The 25,082-nt window shown below is 39.3% G+C and overlaps 1 protein-coding gene across 1 annotated transcript; it reads right to left on the reverse strand.

The window, feature by feature from the left end:
• Positions 1-4,620: 4,620 nt before the first annotated feature.
• On the reverse strand, positions 4,621-24,638 carry LOC135325067 (thioredoxin-like protein 1). Its single transcript, XM_064502522.1, has 8 exons — positions 24,372-24,638; positions 22,286-22,382; positions 21,047-21,220; positions 17,002-17,124; positions 16,560-16,629; positions 15,759-15,931; positions 12,998-13,102; positions 4,621-6,327 (listed from the first exon to the last, which is right to left on the reverse strand). Exons 1-8 carry the CDS (start codon positions 24,467-24,469, stop codon positions 6,298-6,300), a joined length of 870 nt encoding a protein of 289 aa, XP_064358592.1. The 5' UTR covers positions 24,470-24,638; the 3' UTR covers positions 4,621-6,297.
• Between the last annotated feature and the right edge of the window lie 444 nt (positions 24,639-25,082).

Genomic DNA, 25,082 nt, shown 5'->3' on the forward strand with positions numbered 1-25,082 from the left:
ACTAAAGCAGGGCCTTGGGGGCTCGCAGGGGACGGAAGAAAGGGCAGAATGTGGTCAGGATCTCGGACAAAGCGTTATGGGCAAGACTGCTGAGGGAGATGCAAACCCAAGGCTACCTGCAAAGCTCCCCTCAACCACGTAACTTGCGGTTTGCTTCATTTAGAAGCATCTGTTTCTTAGAAAAGACTTCCACTAAGAAAAATTTGTCTTTTAATATTCAGATAAGAAGGTCAATGATTATAAATACGCTATAGCCACTTAAACTTTAAAAAAAAAAAAATCGTTCAGCAGAATTATGCATGAACAAGCCAGCCACAGGCATTAGATAGTTGTGTACAAGTAACACTTGGGAGCACAAACTAAAGCAATAGAAGAATGGTGTGGTGCGTTATGTGCTCACCCGCTTTAGTTCTGTTTCGGGAATACCCTGTGTTGGAATAAAGAGGAATCCAGAAGTCAGACCTTCCAAATTGTGCCAGCATTCAAGGGCAGCAAGGAGGAGCTGCTTTGACATCAGTCCCTGTGCAAAAAAATAGAAATATTAAGACAGGATCAAAAGAGAATCAAGATGCAGGAATACAGTTAATGCCAATTGACAAAGGTTTATGGAAAATAAGACTTTAATCAAGCAAAGCTAATTCATACACACTTCTTTTTTTTTTTTGACAAGCTTACATGCTTAGATGGAAGGTAACTGTAGAGATATGTTTTCTAGACTGTTCAGCTTTCTGACAAAAGCTGGCACCCTGACATCAGTAAAACATGTGAAGTATATTTAAAAATAGCCCAAAAGTAATTTAATGGAATCATTGTCTCCTGCACACATTTACAGAAACGTCCCACAGGAACTGGGTTGCAGGACTGACACTGCTCTACGCTTACGGGTGATCTGGAGCCAAGCCTAAGGTCATCGTTGATAAAACATCCAGATAAGGTCGCACAAAAAAGTAAGTAAGGACAAAGCACAGAATGATCTTGGTTGCTTGATGCGAGAAGCATTTTGCTGGAATGGTGTGAATACAGGCAAATACGTTTCACAACAATGAAAGCAGCCGTACTTAGCGAAAGGGGGAGGCACGCAGGACAGGAGGTCTAGCAAAAGGATCTAGGAGCCATGTGGCAAAGCAGGCATGTTACATAACCCAAAATAAAAAGGGTCTTCTGTCACCTTGTGTCATGCATTGCTAGGACACTTTGAGGTAACCTGTAGAAAAGGCCCTAGCCAGCAGAGGTAACCGAGCCCACACAGACACAAACCAGCGGTTACAACATTGAATGTAACTGGGTTGCTGGAGGCATCAGGACGAAGCGCCGGCGGCTGGGGAGGACGGCGACGTGAGCGTAACCGCGGAACAGGCACGGAGGAACCGGGACAAGGCGCGCGGCCACCAGCGGCCAGGGAGGATAGCCATCAAAGACAACCACAGAGAACATGTAAACCGGCGCAGGAGATAAACCAGAAACGCGCCCCAGCCACTGGCTTCTCTTACAGTGGCATCAGGAAGGTGCAAGAGAGAATATGGGAACGCACTGCTCACATGTGAGCTTCTTACTGATTAAAAACTGAGTTTTGAAGAACCTTACTCAGCTGGGTGTATCGGCTCGTCATGTACTTAAATGAAGATTTTATTTAAATCTCTGGTTAAGTAAGACTGTTGCTTGGTGTTTAACAAGTTAATGATGCTCCAACACCGGTTCTGAAACCTCAGCAGACCACTTCACATCCAGAGCTTTGATCCAGTTTTCTCCAGACATGGTTGAACACATGCATGTGCCAAGACCCTTAAAGACACTCACCTGTACTCTGCCCATATTTTGAAGGTTTTTGCAAGCCATAGGATTAAAAAAAAATGGTTTTGAACAAAAACCTTACAGACTTTTTCAAACAGCATGCTGAGCATGCTTGAAGGTTGCAGTGGAGGTGGAGGGGAGTGCAGGGGAGCAGCAGTGCACCCATGCCACTTACACAACGTTCCCATTGCTTAACGTACCTGCATCACTCCTTCCACTAAACCTCTCCTTCCACTCACTGCTGATAAAGATTTTTTTTTCCCTATTTCCTCAGTCAACATTTTCACATTGTGCAATTATTCAAGAAGGGAACTTTACTGGTGATTTATCATCAAGAAAAGAAAACCATTTGGCAGTTAAAGGCTACAGGAAAAGAGAAACCACATATATTTTTATGTCCTAAACCACTTACGCAACACACTGGCATTAAGCAAGGGAGTATGCCCCTTACTTCAATAGAAATACTTGTTTAAGAATTAAGTATAGAAAGTCATCTGGATTTTCACTACACTCAAAAACAAACACAAAAAAGACATTCCATCAAGAAATATCCGAATGGAAGAGACCCTACACTAAAGGTTCAGCCAGAAAGAAGGGATGTATTTAACATCACAGAACCAAATCTTTAAGAAGACTAGAAGCAAAAGTTAAGAGGTACAGAATGCACTTCAGTTCATGCCAAACTAGGCTAGGATTTAAATTCAGTATTAGATACTCCTTATGTTCCCCAACACATGTGAATTCTACTACACAAAATCTTGATACTTGAGGCAGTACTTCAGTATTTTATTGGCACATCTCCAAAGTACTCTTGTAAATCCAGTTATAAACTTGCTGCTACAGCAAAAGATAGTGCAACTTCCACAAAATTTGTGTTTGCCACAGGTTAAAGTATTAATCCTCTGAGCACAGTAAGTCTTCCCTCATTCTGAGTTTTATTACCTTTGATATTTCCTGCACATTCAAAGTATTCCTAAGTCAGGCTCCCTTCCTCCAGGTGCATTAGCAACGCGTTGGACAAACACAGACGATACCTAAAAAAGCAATGTCCACAGAAACAGCTATGCTAGTTCAGCCAACGCAAAATCCACAAACACACACGCCCCAAATTTAACCAGCCAGCGGCATCGGTCTTCAAGCTAAGTCTTTATACAAGATGCATACAAAAACATCGTGGAAAAACAACCATGAGTTCCTGAACTACCAATTCCACCACTGAGCCCATTTCATCGGTTTCGGTTCTGCAAAGTCAACCGAGGACAACGAACCCCGGTGCACCCGCTTGCCCCTCCGCATCGCGGCTCACCAGCGCCCTTCCCCTCGCCGCAGCTGCAGAGCGCGAGCCAGCGCCGCCAGCGCAGCTCTCCTACTGCTAGGAAATCCCACAAATATCCTGAACTAAGTGACGACACAGTAGAAATAGGAAAGCGGTAACACCTATTTCAACGTGGTATTTTGTAGGAATTGGACAGATAAAATACACACTTCCTTGACCATGAGCATTTTTCAGGCCTTTGCTTTGAACCATTACTTTTATACTTTCTTAATTTAGGAACCAAATGGTATTTAGAGGTTAATTCTTTAATATCTAAAACCCATATCAGAAATAAAAACAGAGAGGACTACAGCATCTAAATAACTTCTCTAGCATTTGCTATCTCTAGCAGTCTTCAGATCACATCCAGCAGCTTTCTGCTAAAACACACTTACTAAGCTCAACACCGAAGTAAAACAAAGGATGCTCTTAAGATGAGCCTCCCTCGGAGGCTCCTAACACACGATACCTGACAGCAATTCCAGGCCCCCTTTTGAATTTTTTAATGCATCCACACAGGAGTGTTTTACACTGTGATATTCCACAGTATCGCACCGCAAAGAAATTGCTATATGCAGCCCGCAGCCTGAGAGCCCAGCCCAGCCCAGCCATCGATACAAGCCGATCTTCAGGATCTCCAGGATTAGACAATTTAAAGAACCTTTTAAAGAACCTTTTGGCATTTAAATAAACTAAGCGAAACAATCCTCTCACAACCAGCTTCACCATTTCTGAAGGAAGTGAGAAAAGGTTCCAGCTAAGAAAGTGGTTTTTAAGCTAACAGATCAAGCTGGATGCTTGCTACAAAATACATGTCTACCCACAAATTTTCACCAAACTCAGTATTTCACTGCCCATTCAATGGGACAACCTTTGCTTAAAACAATACGGCAAGGGTGGGGAGGGTGAAGGGGGAAAAGGGGATAAGACTACTTTTAAAGCTATGTCAGACCTTGCTTATGCATCAAAATATGCATTTTTTAACACATACCTGCCACTCACCTCAGTAAGATTTCTGAACAATAAATACATCAGCTTATTCCACCTGCTTACCCTGAAAAAAATGTCAGTTACAGAAAATTTTTTTATATGTATATATATATATATATATATATGTATATATATGCAGAAAACTGAGCAGAAAACTGATTTAAACTAAAGGCAGTGAATGTTAGTAACCTGCAACTTGGGTTAGCAATGAATTCCCATTAACAGGCCCAGCCTTTGCAAAATCTGAACATAAGGAGGATGATGGCTTCCCTTTTAGGACTCCTGTTAAATTATGAAACAGGTAACTTGATCACATAACTCTTCCATTAAGAAATGAGCTCAGTAAACAACGTAAGCGCTTGCATTGCATGCATTCGGTCTGAGAGCGCGAGACAGATGCATACACCTGCAAACACCATTTAAAGGTAACGACACTCAGTATCACATCATAACTTCGGTTTTGTTATTTTAGGCTTCTCATGCATGTTTTTACCCCACTTTCCATTAAGTGAAACATGTAACAGTTACCTCTAAACATTTATTTAAATCTATTTACATAGTATCATTATGGAAGGTATGCATCATGCAACCAATGGAATCACAAGAGTCTCATAAACAATATAAATTTGACTAATCTTTTACAAAGATGAGAATCACTAGGTTATCAAATTCTCTCAGGTATAAATATTATGAGGTAAGCAATACTTAAGATGAGGCACTTAAACAATAACCCAAAAGGTAGTTAGTGTACAAAATTATAAACAGGAACAGTTATTTATATTGCCCTCAATTATATTTAAAAATGATTTTATATTCTATATACAGTGTCTTACATGCCTTATATCCCCCACTGAAGCAAAACATTAAGTACGAAAGAAATCAAGTCATCATCACATGCCATTAGATATAAGTATACAGGTAGATGAGTAAACTGGAATATGCAGTGATACAGTAAAAAGAGTGCCTCACAAAAAGAATGTTTTTCTAGACAATTCCCAGTTTTCTGTTTGGGGAAAATATATATGCCAACAGAAAGTTAACTTGGTATTAACATACAAATCTGCCAAGCCAGAAAAGAAGAACCCTACTGTGTTCAAGGAAGGAATGCCAATTAGGACAGGATTTAAGCCTTAGTGGGATTTATGGTAATTAGAAATGTAACTTTACAAAGAAATTAATTATGTCAATTAAAACACTTAGTAAATTTTACTGGGAATTTATATAGTATTATATGTATATAGTGCCGATCAATGCCCAATTTATTAAAATTACTTAGGGCACACTTCCAAGAAAATATACCAAAGTAGCATAGGAATTCCAATTAAGATGTGAAACTAGTATTTGCAATAAGCATTTCCTTATCAAGATGCAGAGACAGGAAAAAATGCCCAATAAAAGAAATAAGGAATTAAAAGGGGGGGGGGGGGCAGCAGGGGGAGGCACAGATGTCTATTCATCCCCATAACTGCACAGCTTGCTGGAGTCTGCCTGGGAAAGAAGATCAATATTTTCTAATGATATTAAACAAAAAAAATCCAAAAGACTCAAGAATTCTTAATGCTGAAAAACTTCTACCAGCATGCTGTTTGCAACAAATCTGCACATTAATGGAACAGAATCTTAAAATAGGCTTCCTCATCTTATGCTTTTCCTTTTTTTTTGGGGGGGGGGGGGGGGGGGGGCTAGGGGGGAGGGGGTGTTCCAGAATGGGTGCAGTTATTCCTGTCTGAGAATTATCTTTATTTTGTGGGAACAATGATCCTAATTTCACTCAGCCTTATAACAAACTAGCTCTGAATTTTATTTTTAAAAGGCCTGTGAACCAGCCATCTATGTTTTACTTATATTTGACATTTTAAAGTCCTTAAACAAATGCAAGCTACATTATGTCTTCTGTTTCTTAAGATAAGCCAGTCTAGTTTTGAAGTTTAAATGGAACAATGAAAGAGCCACAGTTACTAGAATAACAAAATTAAACTTGGCAAAAGTAGTGAATTTTATTTACAAATACATGTACCAGGGATTACAACAGAAACACACTAGTGAAACTCCATCTCAACAAAAGCAATGATTTATTGATAATGGCATTAATCGAAACAGACTGACGGTCTCTGGCTATGGTCAAGCAGTTATCCAGGAGTTGTAGATAAAGGTGAAGATCTCATCTGACTGCAATAAGGCCTTCCAGTGTCTTTAGCATCCTAGTGGCTCTCTCCTTTTTTGCCAACTACCTGATAAAAGAAAAAACAGAAAATCATGAATGTTTAAACTGAAAACCACTTGCCAAATATCTTTAAAGTAAGCCTTGATATAAGTAAGAGCTACTGGATTTTCAACTAAGTTAATGCATTTAAGCATGCATTGTAGCACCTGCAGAAGAAGGAGCTGTAAATCCCTCTAAAGAGCTTTAAGAGGGATGTGAGACACACGAGGAACTCCTATCTTCAGCATTAATCCAGCTAGCAAAGCATCAATCTCATTTTGAGAAGAGTTACGAGACAGCAACAGCAACAGAACAGCCCACACTATTAAAAATATACGTTACATACCAAACATCCAACCCTAACATACTACATAAAACACTACAATGGGAAGAGAACCACTAGGTGCTCAAATTTAAGTCTCCTCATTTGCCTTGGCACCATGCCCTTACTACATACCTCAGTGAGAACATTTACCTTATAATGCAGCTCAAGCCTAAAAACAAATGCAGGAGTCACCTGTTTTTCAGTTACTTCCTTGTCAAAATGTTATTCCTTACCAAGGCTCCTTCTAAGCTCCAATTCTGTGAATTCGACCTAGAATCAGAGTCAGCTTGGTACTTTCCTTTTTAGAAAGGACCACCACCGCCATCAGACTTCGGTGAGGTTTGCCCGCCAACAGCAAATACAACTCCATCCCTCTATACGTGGCCATGCGGGTTTAGAACGTGAAGTTAATATAGTTCATAAAGGAAGGGTATCCAGTCCCCTTCACTAAGATAACTGAACACGAGACAGCGAGCAGAAGGTGATGCTGTTTTAGTCGCATTTCAGGAAAAAAAACCTCAGGCTTAATTCTGTGCTCTTGAAGACAATAGAAAATATCCATTTAAGTCAAACCAAACTAAAAAGAAAGTCTTCAAATTTAAGCCTTAGAATTGCAAGAGAGACCTTGGGCAAGGCACCAATTCCCAATCCATTTCCATCTAAATAGAGAGTAGCACTTACCTATCTGACAAGGTGCTGTCAGAATTAGCAGGAACAGAGCTTTGAAGATGTACACTAATGGAACATAAAATTTCTCATTGCTACTCATAATAATGCTAGAATCTGAGGTAAGAGATTCCTTGTGTTCTAACAAATTTACTTATATGGCAAAATGTGTTAAGGATTAATTTCCTCTGCAGTTAAGTGACAATATACCACACAAGATTCATACAGTCAATACTGAAAGACTGGGGCAGGGTGGGGGAGACACCCAAAAAACAACCCTAAACTACGCAAGCCTCATGGACCCACTAAAAGTATTCTTACTGATCCTTCCCCTTTTTCCAATTCTTGCCAAACTTCAAAAGGGAGAGTTTTCCACTGTTCAGCTGCTTTTGGAGATCTCAGTTCTCATCTTTGCAAAGTAATGAGATCTGTTGATGAAAAGCACTTTTAAAGACAGTTTTCACCTTTACAGTGCCCTTGGCCAGGAACATTTTCACCAAGGCATAAATTTAACCTAATGCTTAAGGTCTGAAAATTCCAATTTGACAACACGAGGAAGGAAAAAAAAAATTCAGAAGTCCAATCACTTGCATTAAGATTCAATTAATCAAGTTAAAAAATACAGTTAAACTTGACATGGAGCAATATTTATTCTTCATGTGCTTCCAAAGCAAACTGTGTTCAGACTCAGATTAAGCAAAAAACAGTTACAACATTAAAGATTAGATGTTAGCAAGTGTTTAACATCAATGAAAAGTATTGCTGTACCAGTCTGTGGTGGAAATTGACAACTCGCCCATGTGTATAATCTGCAAAAATTAATCACGCTCATATGGATATTTTGTCACCACAGGTCAAAGCAGCTCATTTTCTGATCATCCCGCTCCACCTTCCCAAACAGAAAATGCCTACATAAACTGAAAAATTATCTCTATTCTTGTCTCAGAAATAGATCCACCTTCCTTCTGTTTACAGGAGGAACCATCATCTAGTATAGTCTAAGATACTGGTAACAGCTTGTAATTCTGACCAAGTACAAGAAAGTTGAGGCAAGCTTTTTGTAAATGAACTTCCCAAGAATCAGTCCACAGCCTGACAGTGACAACAAAAACAAAACAAAAGAAAAACAAAGACAGAAAAAAAGACAAAAAAGCCCACAACCCACCCCTTGGTTCGTTACAAATGGCAGGACTGGAAACATCACGCATCACTGAACATCTCGGAGCAGGTAGCTCTTTAAAGTTTAGTTTTTTATTTAAAGGGGTCAAAGAACTACAGTTAGGTGCTGTTGGAGAACCCTCAGCCAGCTGCCTATGCGCAAAGGCTCAGAGAGGAGGTGCCCAGTGCTACTCCTGGGACAACTGAGAGCACACTGCTGCCCATTCTGGCTTGCATGCTACTTATTGAAGGATCACATCAAGGAAGGATGCTAAGCCCTAGTAAGATATTAACAGCAAAAACAAGAAGATCAATTCCTGGTAAAGCATTCCACAAAACACTTCAAAAAGCTTTACAAAATGCAATGCAGACTGAAGAATGAGTTACAGAAAACAGCTTGTAAAAGTGTTTTATGGTATGCCTTTAAACTGCCTAGTTAGGAACAGGAGAGGACCGAAAAATTTGGCAAGACTGAAAGGTAAACATAAGTGTTTAAAGTGAGATTTGGAAAAAGATGAATTGATGAATCAGAAGGTAGAGAAGGCTGCTCCAGACGGTAGAAGGTGCAGAGAAGAAGGCTCTTGCATCAGTGCTGAGATTGTGGAAAGGGTGAAAGAGATGCTAGATGAACACAGGGAGCAAGGGAGGGAGTAGTGCGAGACCAGACCAATCTTATTATTACTTTTTTAATTTCTTCTGCATTTTTAGTTCTTTAGGGATGGGAAGTTAAGCTGAAAAACAAACAAACAAAATGTTACAAGAAAAAGAGAAGCAGCACAGAGTGCAAACAGGCAGTTTTGAGTAGAAAGTCAGTCATCATTCAAGAGGGGACAAAACAAATCCCCCAACCTGTTCATATTCATCTGTGCCCCCACCTCAGAACTGAGCAATGTCTGTTTTATTTGTTAATACCAGAAATAAAAACAAAAGCCTTACTGAGCATCAATTAAGAGTTGCATGCTCTTCTAAAACAAAAAAAGCACGTTTAAAAGTTCACCACAAGATTCACAGGAACGCACCTAAGACTAAACTATCAATCAATAGGGAAAAAAACCCACAGAGCTTTGCCTTGACTCAATACTGTTAGTGGTCTGCCCAACATAGTAATTTGATTGAGAAACGTCTTTGAGCAAAAGACTAAATCTCAAATGTGGTTTACTACTGTAATTTGCATTATAAGTTACATCTTAAGTCAGACCTTGTGTGGCCAAAAACCAGGAGAAATGTCTCTAATGTTAAGGATACCCCTCTGCCCCTTTTTTAAAGAAAAAAAAAATGCCTTTAAAACAAGTTTTTCCAAAAGCATTTCAGAGTATATTAAATATGTATGGCAATGGAAAATTCAAAATAGTCTTCTGCTGTTTAGGACCCCTTCATTTAAACAGGGCAAAGGATCTTAGGTCTCTCCCCACTATTCTTCATGCTTAACCAACACTGCAGTCACTTCCATGTGAGATATTGTTTTTGTTTCCTCTTTCACTGCTACTGAAATGTTATGGGAATTGCCAAATTTTCCCTCCTCCCTAGATGTTAAAATCCAAGCCTGTGAAAGGAGCAGAATATGCACAGTATATAAAACAAGTTTAAAGCAGCTTTTTGCAACTGTATTCACTGAATCTATCAATAGCAACTACACGTATGTCAAAATTAACTTGGGGCAAAAAATTACTACAGAAGGACCTTAACCAGGCCTGTGTAGCACTTCTGTTATTACTCAGAGTAGATGAAACTCAGCTTCACATTCAACAGTGAAACAATACCTCATTTATATTAAAATGCATGAACTGACTTCCTGAGCAAGAGAAGGTGTTTCTTCTCACAGCCTAGATGGTGCTAACAGAGCACCACACAAGCAAATATGAATTTTCCTTGACTGTCTGGAAGACAAGAGTGCTTCAGTTATGTATCTTAATAACCAACTGACGAGCTGGGAGCTGCCATGACAAGGTATGTGTTCAGACCCCACCGCAGCTGGGAAACAAAATACGTGAGCCTGATCCTCAGAAGTAGTAGTTTAAACCATTGACTTTTTACTTTGAAATTGCATATGTATACAATTAACTGAGCAGTGATGTGATGAATCGTAAGAATATGACTGGTCATGTTCACATCCACTTCTTAATTATCTAATTTGCAGAGCATGAGTTAACTGATTCTTATAAACACTTTTCAAAAACTCAAATTCAAGGAAAAACACATTCCCCCATCTTGTTAACCATGTTGTAGTACAGTTTCCACCATAATTAGAAGAGAAATATGGAACAGTACAGAGACAGACTGAGATGAGGGAGTGAGACAGATGAAAGTGGTGAGGAGTAGTGTGGGTAACTACTCAAGGAGATGAAAAGAAAAATAAGGTTTCCCAGCTAATCTACAGACCTAAAAATAATTAATGCCCAACGCTATATTAAGGTTTCGTAGCTGACAGGATCACTGGAAGATGGGAAACAAAAGTTAAAATTCCTAAGAGCACTGTAACTCTGCCAGACTACACATCCCATTTGTTATGATAAAATATTTTAACAGCCTAATATTAAAACTACATGTTCAGGAAGCAAAACAGGAATATTATATATAGTGTCTACAAGTATCTGAGTTGAGACACAATTAGCTACTTCTTAACTCAGTAAGGTAGGCAACACCCCTATTTAAACCAGTTCTGACAAGTTCCTTACCAGCCTGATGTTAACATTACAATGTCAGCACTATGTTACTGTTTGGATTATATATTCTTCATAGGTTTGTTCCCCTCCCCCCCACATAAATGGATGTCACAAGAGACAAGGGCACACTCCTTGACGGAGCTAGGGAAGCTGAAAGGGTTAACCGGCGTGGTATTTACTAGGCTGTATAGCCGGCTTCCAAGCATCCACGCCGCCTCTAAAGCTGAAAGATTTATATAGCCCCTCAAACTACAGACGATGATGCTTGGAGACCCACACTGTTTAAGTACTCAAACCACTCTATAAAGACACAGAATTGGAACTGCATGTGTGAATTAAAAAGCCTGCTGGCCACAAAAACACTGACTGGACTTCAGATTGTTATACAGCAGTAAACTTTTGGCTAAGGCAGTACTGAGCAGAGCCACACCAAACCAAGTCTTTGTCCAGGCAATTTAAAATATCATAGGGAAAAAAAAACATTACACAGGCTCAGCGTTAGTTTCAAACCCACATAACGTTCCAGAAAACTTTAAATTGCTTGACAGTGCACCCAAAACAAGACTGTTCAGATATTACGTTTTTATTGATAAGCAGAAGGTTGGGTTTAAAGAGGGCACTTGTTTTCCCCGCCACCAAACAATACCAGGATGTACTGCAGGTTAATGAGGTTATGTTAATATAGTAACTGCATAAACCATCACACAGAGATGCCCTAGTAACAAAAGCAGTGACAAAAAAGCAGTAAAACAAAAATCAAAACATGTAAGTATATTGTAAATTAACTAACATATTTCTAGTTTCAAGTGAACCCGGGTGCTGCATTAAAATGGTCCAAAACTGATATCCAATTGATTTTAGTACACTGGAGCAACTTTTTCAGTGACTTCTCTTCAGGTTGCAGTGAAAGGCAACAAAATCTGTTTAACTTCTATTACCTTAATTATGATCTGCAAACATACTGAAGTTTTACCTGTAGAAATTCCTAAGATCAAGTTTGAATGTTAAAAACATTTCAAGTACATGAAATGTTGGCAAGCGTTTGCGTTTTTAACCTTTTAAAGTTTTAGGCAGTTTGTATAATAAGTTCCTTGGTGCTTTCAATGTTACTGTTGTCTATATAGTAGCTTAGTAGATAGTGTTACAGCAGTATTTGCCCTTGTAAGAGGACTAGTAACTCGGTAAGTTTTAAAGCAGTATATTTAAAATATCTGCATTAAATTTTCAAAAAGCTGTAAGCAGCTTTAAAGTTTCAATACTTTCAAACCCATTTCACATTCTCAAAAATCAAAAGGAATTGAGAGAGCCTTACTGCTAGGTACCAGCGGGTCTAAGTCATACTATAACAAGTTGTTTGTCTCTTCTTCATTTCCTCTTAAATGAGAAGAGAGATGTGTTTTAAAAATACCTTGTGATCATTTTTTCAGATCTCTCAAGTTACTTAAAGTTGCCCCATGGACAAAAATCATTCACCACAGCAGAAATCAAAAGTAGTCTATTTTGTCTGTGCGCTTGCTTCTCTACTTTCTGAACACCACCAGAACACAAATTTCAGAATCAAGGCATACATCTCAAAACTATTAAAAAACAACACTATCTGTAGTGTAAAAAACTTCAGGGACCTTCAGATTGCAAGCACTTGCTGTATATATGTTCTTACCAGTTACTTTTACAAAGGTGATCAATAAAGAACCTGCAAGCAAGTCAAAAGATCTTTAAAATAAAGGAAGATGTATTGTTCTGGATGCCAAATCTACCTTACCTTAAATTGTTGAAATACAGTAACAGCCAAGCATATTTGTTCAGTCAGCCCATTTTCAAGTAGCCTTAAAAAACTCAAAAACGCTTTAAAAAAGAAAAAAGAGAGAGAGAGAGAGAGAACTCACTCGCTTGAAATCATTCATATTTGTTGCTTGGACTGGAGTTCCAATAAATGTGAAGTACGTAATTCTTGTTGTTTCTTCATCACCATGATTGGATTGGACAAATAACTAAGAAAAAAAAACCACCACACACACCACAAGTTAAACAGTCCATTCCTCAATTAATACATAAGATCTATTAGGCTCCCAAGATTTTTGAACTAACCAAATAACACACTTTCAATTACAAAGGCCTTGTTATCCTTCAGAGATGTTTTTGTCCGCTTATTTTAAATAATTATACAGGATGCTACTATTTTTGAAGTTTGTTAAAATATTTTGCTTGGGTTTTCCCCAGTTTCCTCTCCTAATCTGAGACCGCATGCAGCAAATGTAAAACTATGCATTTAAGAAATCAAAATTCACTATTCATTTTATTCTGATTTCAAATGAAGTTAAATGTTGATTTAACTATGTTAGCTGAAGCCCATACTCATAAATAAACTATTACAATGGCTTTATAATTATGTTTTTCAGTATGAAAACTAGATCTATGATGTTATTTCAAGGTTTCAAGCAAATATCAAGCTTCTTTTGAAATACGAATTAAGAATTAAAAATAGATTTGGTCAGTCCTTAGCTAACACTGGAACCACTACACTTTAGCAAGCAGACAAATGAAAGGACAGTTTTTTGCATGAAGCAGTAGTAGTGAGGAGCCTGGACTCAGAAGAGCAATGAGATGTTTATGGATCTCTCCACACTACGGCGAGCACAGGGAAAGGAAGAATGAGGAAGAAGGTGGGTAGTTGGGTCAGCAGCAGAGAAAAGAAAAAGGAGAGGGAGGACAACACGTGGGCAAGGGACAGCACTTATCTCAAGGCCATTCCACAAGCAATAGCAGTAACTACTAAGATGTCATTTCTGTCTCAGAAATTTTCTGTGCCACAGACCACCAAATGCTGAGGGTACACATCACTACATGCTTGCCTTGTATTTATACTTTTTTTGCGACAACACTGAACGCTTGAGTGTGTGTGATAAGCTAGATGGATGGCTGATCTAAACCAGTGCAGACATTCACCCCTCTTCCAAGTGAATTCTCACTACGTATTTTCCTATAAAAACAGCATGTATGGCAGGTCAGAGTTGAAGCACTGAAAAACACCACAAAAAGTACTTTTTGGAGAAATAGAAGAGCATGTCAATGACCAATTTGTTGAAAAATAATGTGAATTGCCATTTGTTTAGCAAAATTCTCTCTCAGTAGCAATATTAAAAGTTCAGTAAATAAGGAGACAAAGACTAAACATCTATGCTGATTTAGTGGCAACAAATACCACTGTAGTGAAGAGAAGCACAAAACAAATGGAGAAAAAAACATACCTAGACCATATGAATCAGAAGTACAGTGTTTAGAATTAATAACTAAAAACTAGCTTAGGAGCAAAAGAAACCTAGCAGCAACATATATAAGTGAAGGATGAAGCTGCCAATACTGACATGGAAGTGTTCAATAAATATTTCTGGTTATGCTTGGAAGAAAAGCAGAACAATTTATGCATGCTAAAATTGTGCCTCCTCCAGTTAATCAGGAACAAAACAGAAGACTTTTCTCTGTAGAACACTGAGTAGAACTTCATAACCTGCACTGGAAAGCCAGATGGCTGATGAGATGTCTGGCCTTCTCATTTTCAGGGAGTCTTAAACACAGAATTCAGGTTTAATTAGGCAAATAGGAGCATACTATTGTGGTGTCCACATCCAAAGAGTGCAAAAAAGTGGAACATCTAGTTAATCACATCATCATTTGTCTGGTGCTTCTACATCAGCCTGAATAAAGCTGACACAAGATTTTCTTAAAGAACACACACATAACTTGTACTTGTCAGCACAGCTTTGTGAAATACAAGCCTATTGACAGATCCCCGTTTCATTTTGGGGAGGCTAAAGTTGTTATCTTGATTGCAAAGGTAACTCCATGGATGTAACAGACTGGGAAAGGAGTTACTTAGGCTTATCAGTATTATCAGTAAAACAGGCTAAATATAAAAGTGGCCAAGTGATCTAAAATGCAGTCCAATTCAGACCACAGAAAGCATTTTCTTAGAACAGAAGTCATTTTGGACAACACAACACTAGAGGAAATGGGGCTCAGGCAGTACCAGAACATTGAATTAATTTCAGTGCCACTTTAGTCCTAGCACATAAGGTACTAGAACACATATTTTGAAAATGGAAGAGGAGAAACTGCACCTGCATTTAAGAGGCATAAAAACTACGTGAAATCTGCAGAAAGTATCTTACAGCTAAGGAATTTGAAAACTCATTAAAAGACAAAATAGATTTGATTACAGCATTTAAGAACCCTCACAGGGACTAGGTACTGAGTTTAAAGTCATAGTAAATACTTCACTTGATATTCAGAGGGAAATAGCTGTCTCATTTCAATAATAAGACTACTGAAAAAACAGGATTCCTTGACTCTGAACTCTTCAAAGACAAGATGCCTCTCAAGAAGGTGTGCTAGTAAAAATGTGTTAAACAGCATACTAGCTCATGAAGAGATGGAAGTAAACTCTATGTTACATAGGCCAATATATACATCGCACGTGCACGGCCTTATCTTCCCTGAAATTCCACAAATCTGTTTAGCATGAACATGCAGCATGCAACCAGTTGAGAGCAACTAAGAACATTTGCAATCAAATAAACATGCACAGTGTTTTAAAAAACCTATGAAGTTCTCAGCCTGCACAGATTTCAGAACAGAAGTTTTACTTACAGTTACACTGTTAACGTTCTGAAATTTTACATAGCGAAGCTGAACAATACCATCTTCTTTAATATCATCTGGTGTTAGCTCCAGGGCTTGAGTTGGTTCACTTCGTTCTGCTTCCTCAAAATCCATAGATCGAGGAAGGTTAATAAAGATTTTTATGTACTTTGGACCTTGTCCTGTGTTAAAATAAATTAGTTACTTTAAAAATACAACATGTGGGATTCAGTTGCTTAAGTAAGTTTTCAAGATGCTCTCTGAGAAGCTCTTGCATATCCCAGGTCTCTCACTACTGCTCTAGAAGCCTTCAACAGTTCCAGCATCTTAGTTTGCCAATCCTAAAGTGACATCCTGGATATTGTAGAATATCTGCAGGTGTACTACTCATCTATGGTTATGCAACAGAGTTTCACAAAAGAAATCCAATTAAAAAAAAGTTTGAAATCGACAACTTTACTTTGTCATGTAACACCTGAACATTATGTTTTGCTACATACTAATTACGCCACACTTTCTGGTAGGTCTCACATTTAACTCTTCAACTGATTGTAGGTTTTTCCTTGCAGGAAGTCAAAAGATAATAAATATTTACATTTGTGCCACAGCAAATACTAGAGTACCAGGTCAGCACAATATTGATGCAAGACCATTATTATCCAATTCATTAACACCAATTTTACTGAAGCTATTTTAGGATTCACAGAGGGCAAAAGGTTCCAGTAACAGCAGTCTCACTTTCAGGAATTTCAGTCAAATACTGACAAAGCTTTGATTTAGAATATGACTGAATAGACACACTTCACTCACCATTATCTGGCCCCTGAAGTTTCATAGAATAAAGCTTGACAGGTTGACTAAAAGCAACAGTGATAAGCAGCTGTGGAGGAAAAAGTTGGTGTTAAATACTGCTTTCTTCATTCATAAACAAATAGCACAATAGCTAACCAGAAATAAGTCTGAGCCTTCAAACGGAACCAGTTATTTACATTCACTATATTCCACACATACACAAGTCTGTCAATTTAAAGCATCAGTACATGCTATGCTGCTGGGAATTTATTTATACATAAAGGGGTGGAAAACTGGAAGTGCTATAGTAACCTCTGTATATAAGTTTTACTTCTATCCTACTACCATCTCCCACTATTACTTACACTACCATAAGGATATAAAGACAAATTCTTCAAAACATGTTTGTAGACCAGACCATCACTGAAAATATCTGACTTAAGATAAGCGTCTGCTGTACCTGCTCATCACAGTCTGATTCCAGGTAGGTAGCGTCTTTACGTAAACAATTATCAAAACCATGCTCATCACTTTCATTAAGACATTCACAGCCAGCTTTATTGATAAATGGCATTAAATCCATCTGAAAGTAAAAACAAAAGAGCATTGCTGAGTGCACAAGACATGTGCCATCAACTCTCTGGGGATTAGTAAACATCTGAATTAATGGAATTCTTCATTCAACATATTAAAAAAAACAAAACCAAAACAAAACATAGAAAACCTCAGGGGTTCATATCAGAAGACCTTTCAAACAAAAGCTACAGATATGGTTGTACTTGAATTTATCCTATTCATAAGTCAATGAAGTTTTTCCCCCTGTATTCAAAGTCCCACATCCCTGGAACACAGGTTTACTATATCCAGAATGAGAAATTGGGCAAAGGGAGAATTTTCAGATACACTTTTGGTAAACAAAGACTACAGCATTGTTAAGTCCTCACACCACAAGATCACAAATTGATCAACTAAAAGCTCCGATAGATATGTCCTGGCAGGTTAAAGTGGCCCCTATCCACGCTGTAAAGCCTCAACCCTTTAAAAGGTGACGTTACCGCAGAGGCAGAACAGCCTGAATCAATCTCCAGATTGCCAGAATTTTTGGCCTAGCAACTAAAGCAAGCCAAGTTTGATTTAAGCATAATAAGCTGGGCTAAAATCAAGTATTTCATATGTTAAGGCCTAAAGCTTGAAGACAAACTATCTCAACACCAGGATGTAGAGTCTTGGAACAGTCTGGATGTAAGAACTAAAGGAACTTCCTTAAGTACAAAGACCTAAATAGCCCTTCTTAAAGGCATTATATATCAGATCCCAAAGGATAATATATACCTCAAAGAAAAATCCTACACGTTAGCTTGAAAACACAATTAACTAAATCCAAACACAGGCTGCGGAGGGAATGGCAGTTTCTCTGTCCTACTGCTCATTTCCGATATCCCACTGCCATTAGCTCTAGCAATTAAGTTGTTCTGCACAAAGAGTAACACTTTCTGCTCCCCTAGCTTTCAAACCAAGGCTTAGCTTTCAGCTTGCCTGCTCAGTAGATAGAAGGTAAGACAGCAGAAGAAACACACAGCTGAGCAAGAGCAGGATACTTTCCTGAAGCCAGCGGCAGTCAGGACTGGATCAAGCATATAATAAAACTGCATTTCAGCCCATCACCAACTGTCAAACAAGCCTAGCAGGAACACCATATAGCTCTGAATTTAGTCAGGGCTTGATTCATATGGGGAAGATGCCATCTGATTGGTAATAGGTTATATTTGTCTCAACATTACTCTAATGTAAAAGAATCAGATACACATGAACCTCATGTATTTGTCATTTACTTAAAAGGTTTTCAGTGTGTTTTGGGCTGCAAAAGTAACAAGCAAAACCTTTGCCTTTTGACATTCCCACACTGGATTTCACCTTAAACGGGAGCGTTCACACACAAAATGAAGTGCATGCATACCACAGAACAGTTTAACAAGCCGTGGAGCTGCTAGCAGTTCAAGTGACCACTGCTCTCGCAGTTTATTTAAATGAAAAAAACTCAATTGGATTTGTACCCTGCTTGCACATGACATAGGTGAAATGTAATACACTGCACAGCTAACTGTTTATATCTGTCAGAACAATAGACATTCTAACTTTAAGGAGTAACATTACACCGAGGATTTCCTGGAGAACACCACCTAAGATGACAGCTCTAGGAAAGTGTTTTGTCACATTAGAGTTCTCATTTACATGTGTTTGTTAGTACAGCTGTCAGACACGCTTATGATTTGCAACGCACAGTTGCCCTGAGGTAATATGAAAACACGCAGAATACAGTGAAAGTAGTTTCCTGAGAGCACCAAATATTTCTAATCAGATTGCTCTGTGACTGAAGTTTTGGCCAAAACTTCAAGTATGCCTTTAAAGTTTTGATTTGTCTAGAAGACATGGGCATATCACACCATCGTGAAAATCTATTCATAAATACTCCTTCTTTAAGGTTCTTTTAAATGCTCAGAAGAAAATTTTAAAAGAAAACCTTAGAGTTAGTTGAGACTTTGATGCAAGATTTAAAACCATTCAGTTTGCAAACATGTATTTATGAGTGCTCACTTTTCAGTTTGCAGTTCATTCACTAACAATTCAGCAATTTCAGCTAAGTGCTGATGAGAAAGCCAGAACGTAAGACCAATTTAAAATTCCAGAAAAACAATTATATTTGTCATCTTTGGCCAAACCAGAATGTAGAAAGCATTCAACCTCACTTAAGATGCTCCCATTTTATCATTCTGTAGAGTAATGCAAAGAAAACTGTTGAAAAAATACAGCTATAGAGTTAAAGATATAGATAAAATATCAATGGGTTAACATAACATTACACATTTATGTCAGCATTTTTTAAATTTACTTTTCTTCCACATGAAGTTAAATGCATTTCAGTTATCTGTACCTCTACTGGTTATTTAACACTTTCACACTATGGAAAAAAATAATCTCAGACTTAATCTCAATCTTATTAATGCAAGCAGTGATATACAAGGAGAAAGGAATCACACTCTTTTGCACATTTACTAATTACTAAAGCTTTATTAGGTGTTCTGACTGGGATCAGCAACTAACATCTCAAAAGAAAAGAAACCCTTAGTTTGTCAAAACAGAAAAAGAAGTTCCTGACAAGCTGTCATTGATGAAATGTTTCATTTTCCCAGTGGCTAGATAAATGTCTCTCCAAGTACTATCCTGCAGGAATTTGTCTCGACATCACTGAGCATTTATGATGATCAAGCAAACAGAAATCAGAACACATCATAATGCTAAGCAACTGTTTTCTACAATAGGCAAAACAATTTAGTTTAGATTATCTGTGAATGCTGGATCAGTGAGTTGCTAACAGTTATATGCAGTATCCCAGCAGAAACAAAAATGAGAGGCGTTCAGCATTAACTTGAAAGCAAGAAAATATTCAGCAAAAGGTAATTCTTGTACGCCACTCAGACCAGGTACATCATATCTCTTTCAAGGATTTGTATTACATTTTATACTCTATATCCTCTTAAGTTCTTTACAGAGAAGGAAGAATCTGAAAAAAACATTCTGTAGTACCATCCACTTCTGAAAACATTAGAAATTAGGCACGGGAAAAATCATTCGATATCATTTATCTAACAATACTCCCCAAAAGGCAGGCCATTTCAGGGCGAGCTGCTGTAGGACAAGATGGATCCAAACTATTTCCGAGGTTAATTCCTTTGGCAAAGAGATAGTAATTTTTTTTCACTTACACAAATCCATACCCTATTTTTATCACTGTTGCAATATGCTACACCCATTACTTCCTCTGTATTGAAAGGCACCAAGAAGAGAGAACAAGGTTTGGGGGTTTTGCTGTTGTTTGAGGGGGTAGGGGGAAGGGGACTGTTCTAAGAGACAGGCGACACGGAGAGGATTAAAAGAAGGGTAGGGAAGAAGAAGAAAGAAGAGGGGAAAAATCCAGGTCAACCTATCACCACAAAGACAACAGAGAAGATTTCTTTGGGAACAACCAGAGCAAAAAAAAAAACAAAAACAAAACACCTTTCCAAGGTTTTTGACAGTTATTTATGACGATGCTGTTTTCCCACGGAAGTTTTTGCACTTAAAAAAAAAAAAAAAAAAAAGCTTTTCGTGCAGATACCTGATCAGGGCACAGATAAGCAGCAGAATAAGCAACTGTAGCAGAAACTTCCTCGTGAAACATGAAATTCACTGTTTTAACCACCAGCACCTATGCTTGGAGATTTTTTCTTAATACATTTTACAATGCTACAACAGCGCTTACCAGTATGTACATGTTAATCTTTGAATTTTGTCTGAAAAAGGAAACCCAGAGAGGTGATCTTCCCAAAGCCTTGCAGAACTTGCACTGTTGCCTAAAGCAGCATTATTTGTTTGACCAGAATATGTTTAGAAAGCAACAGATTTTTCATGTGTTAAATTTATGCAAACATTGGAAAAAAAACAATCTTAAGAGAAGAGATGCATACATATCCTTTTGGGATATCTGTATCTTCATTGTTTCCAGGGTCATTCTCCAGGTGCTGTTTAATTTTTTCTTCTAAACCTACAGCATCTGCTCCTTGATATTGGTCGATTCGCACTTTGTTTCGAAAAAACAGAAATGTTGGTGTTGCTGATATATTATTGGTAGCAGCTGTTCCCTAGAATGCATAAATTAGTTACAAGTGTTACCTAACAGACTAATATTAGACAGAAACATTAGCTTGCTTCACTTAGATAAGGATGTACATATTACATGTCAATCAGGTTTCGTCACCTCCAATGTCACAAACATTTGCTATATAAACAGCTGTAACTCAAATGCCAATTTAAAATACATTTATTCTTCAGCTTCTCCTAATTCTTTACATATTTGGCTATTCTTTGAATAGACTTCATCTTGTCAATAGATTTGTTTGTACACCATAAAAATCACTGTACTTCCTTGTTCTCAAAAGCAGTATCTGTTTCAAAGAGGAGGACTGCTTCATTTAACACTTCTATTTTACAGGCTTTTCTTTTCAACTATATTCCTCCTGCCCCCTCCCAAGCCACGTTTAAGCACATCCAGGAAGTTGCAGCCTGTGGGTGACAGTGACTTCCATTTGATTTCTACCTGTACTTATATTTGTTATGCATCCATAGTAGTTTTTTCTACAACTTTGCACAATTCAGTGTCATTTGCAAATGAAGTTACCATTTCATATTCATCTCTCTCCATTATCATCAGCAATATTTGTAGTAATTCACGACACTTTGCGACACTTTGCACTGCATGCTAAAATAGTACTGCGTAATATTTCAGAGATGCCTAGCCCTGCTAATCATATCAGTTTACTGCATTTCTCACGTTGATCAATAATTATGCTAGAATTTGTTTAGAAAAACTTAACGTACTCCTTTTAATTCATACTTGTGTTATCTTCCACACTTAACTGTACTGTCTAAATAGTATGCACAAGAGCAACTGTTAAACTGTCCGTATATTATTTAAATGAAAGATACCAAAATGGTAATTGCAAGAATAGTTTTTAAAATAAAAGTGTGGGTTTTCACATCTTTGTGTGTACCCTAATTTTGCAGACTTCTACAATACAACTATTCATGATTCACGAAACTCATAATAGCCACAGTCTCTTAGGATACTGTTTGAACAATTTTCCTTTATTATCTGCTCTCTTATAAGGTCTAGTTTCCTAGCTAGAAATATGTTTTTGAATACCAACCTGGCACTGATGTACATCCACCTCCAAAAACGTTGCCTGAGGATATTTGTTACTCAGGGCATTGAAAGCAGGGGCTATCCTTAAACAAGGGCCACATCTGTGAAAACGAAACAAAGTTTAAGTTAACACAACCTTTTTTTGAAAAACACCTGCCCCAAACAGAAGACGCATGTTCATGTTCTTATCCTTGGTCCATGTCAAAAAACCTTCCTACCTGGCTGACAGATGGTGAGCAATCAGTGATACGATTAAGAATGACATTTAGAAACACATTACAAAGTGTTAATTCCCATTTCCTTAGACAGTTTCAATGTCACATGATTACCTGCTCCTATTAATTAAACTAACTTCACATTTTCTGTCTAGTGTGTTTAGTTGTAGCATCTTTCACTGCAAAATCCTTCTAAGTAAAGACAAGTAACTATTGAGGGCAAAGAGTCGCCTGCTTTTCCTGAAAGCTGCAAAATATTCTCTCAGTGGAAAAACAGTACTAATGATCCAGTTTAGCACCTGTGAAAATATTAGCTACAGTAAACTCTCTACAGATGACTTAGAATTCCTAATATGTTAGTATTAAATATTTAATGACTCCTACTGAAGGTTTATTACGGTAAAACTCATTTATTAGTGTTAAGGAATAACGAACTGAAACTGTCTAGAGGTAGACGCTTAGCACAACTTTTATAAAACTTGCTTAGCATGAGTAGCTAAATTTGCGGAAGCCTTATGCCACATTTAGATAAAATAATGAACTTTTACTTAGTCCAGTAAGGAAAGGGCCTCAGAGCTGGTTCAAACTAGGAAGATAAGGAAGCTACAAGCAGTCTGCATTCCTGTGTCTCACACTCCGAAAGGGAGGGTGCCAAGACTCTGAAATCAGACCAGTGCAGGGCATCAGGACCTTGAGGGGCAAAGCCTTAGCTCACTGCTGGGGCAGTGTTAATTGTTATGATTTAGAATCACCTCCTCCTCCTTGAGAGACAACAGTAAGACCCAACAAGAAACGAAGGTACAACCATCAGCAGAAACCACAACAGTAAAGATAAGGGAGAAAAACAGCCTGCCTAGGAACAACGATGAGAGCCAAAAAGGAGCCAGGAGACCCCAGACCTAAAAATTACTATTGGTCTGAACTACCGCATGAGAAGTGGGAAACTTAATTTGAAAAAGCTATAATAGCCCAGGGATTTCTTTGGTCAGGGTCCCTCTTTGGAAGCACACAACTCGACCTGTAATTACCGCATGCGTGTAACTAAAATTTAATTATTTAATTTGTTTTGATTTGGCTCTGAACTTTTCTGCGGGAACATTGGGTCAGGCCCTGTTATGGTGGCCGACAAGCCTAATTTCCATGACACTAGAAATGTTTACCAGTTACTGCCATACTTACTAGGTTTTGGTATTGATCTGACTTCTGCCAGGATAACTGTATCAGCTTGGGTGAAAATACATATTGTTTAATGAAGATAACTTTGGTGCAGAGATGGACGTAGGCTGACGAGGGAATAACCTTACAACTTAGCTTGTTGTGGAAGAAGCAGTTAAAAAGAAAAACGTTAAAAAAAAGTAGAAATTCCCTCCAACAGCATACTCATAAACGCTACACCTAAACCAGAGAGCTCTCTCTATGTGAATCCACCAACACACGCAGCTGTACAACAGCACAAAAAGGTCTAATTCGCTCTTCCTAGTCTCGTTTGAGAGCAGATATGAATCCGCAGCAGCACAGCAGGGCAAACCTACGGACAGCCACATGCTGAAGACACCAAGGCAATGCTTAAACGGAACCCAACATACTGGCTTGGCTGTAGCCAAAATATTTTTGTGGACACACGCACCAGCACTATTGGTAATTGCAAAATCAGCAATACCTCTACAGTTAAGTGCGGTTGACCCACCAATAAATAAATAAATAAGTTAGAAATCAGACATCAGATACGTGCACGTTAATGGTTTTTCAGCACTCATTCAGATACACAGTTATTAATCCCCGGGGCCTTCTCGAGTACAACACACTCCACTTATCCCTCCGCAGTCCCCCCCCCCCCCCGCCGTCGCTGGGCGCGGCCCTGGCGGCGCCACTCACCCGCGCATGGTGAACTTCACCACGGCGAGGCGGGAGCCGGCGGCGCTGAGCTCGGGCTGGAACTCGGTGTCGTTGGCGATCACCTTGACGCCCACCATCCTCGCCGCGCCGGGCGGGCCAGGCCGGGCCGGGCCGAGCGCGGGCGCAGGCTCCCCTCAGCGGCGAGGCCGGAGCGGCGCGGGCGCGGCGGCGGGCAGCCTGGCGATCTGCACCGTCACGGCGCGCAGGGGCGCCCAGCATGCACCGCACGGCGCAGGCGCCGCGCCGCTCCCCGCCGCCGCTTCCGGGCCCCGAGCGCCGCCGCCAGAGGCGCCGCCCCTCCCGCTCGCCACACCCAGCCCCGGCGCCGCGAGCGCCATATTGGTCGAGGGCGCGGCGGGGCTATCGGCCATTTTAGCTAAGGGCAGCCGCGCGGGGAGACGGAAGCGGTGTGGCGGCCATCTTGGTTGAGGGCAAGACCAAGGCGAGCGCGGAGGAACCGCCGCCATCTTGGGCGGGCAGGGAAGCTGTGGCGCAGGCGCGGTCGCTGCGGCCGAAGAGGACGTGGCCGGGCTACACCAGGCCGCCTCCCGTGGAGGAGACCGCGGCGCCCACCCGCAAGGGTATGAAGACGCAGAGCTTGTGGAAACCTCCACCTTAGTCGAGGCCACGTAACCAGCTGGCAGCGGGCTGGAGACGGCCCTGTTCTCCCCAGAGACACACATCCACTCC

Source organism: Dromaius novaehollandiae, chromosome Z (assembly GCF_036370855.1).
Source record: "Dromaius novaehollandiae isolate bDroNov1 chromosome Z, bDroNov1.hap1, whole genome shotgun sequence".
In the NCBI taxonomy this organism is placed as follows: Eukaryota; Metazoa; Chordata; class Aves; order Casuariiformes; family Dromaiidae; genus Dromaius; species Dromaius novaehollandiae.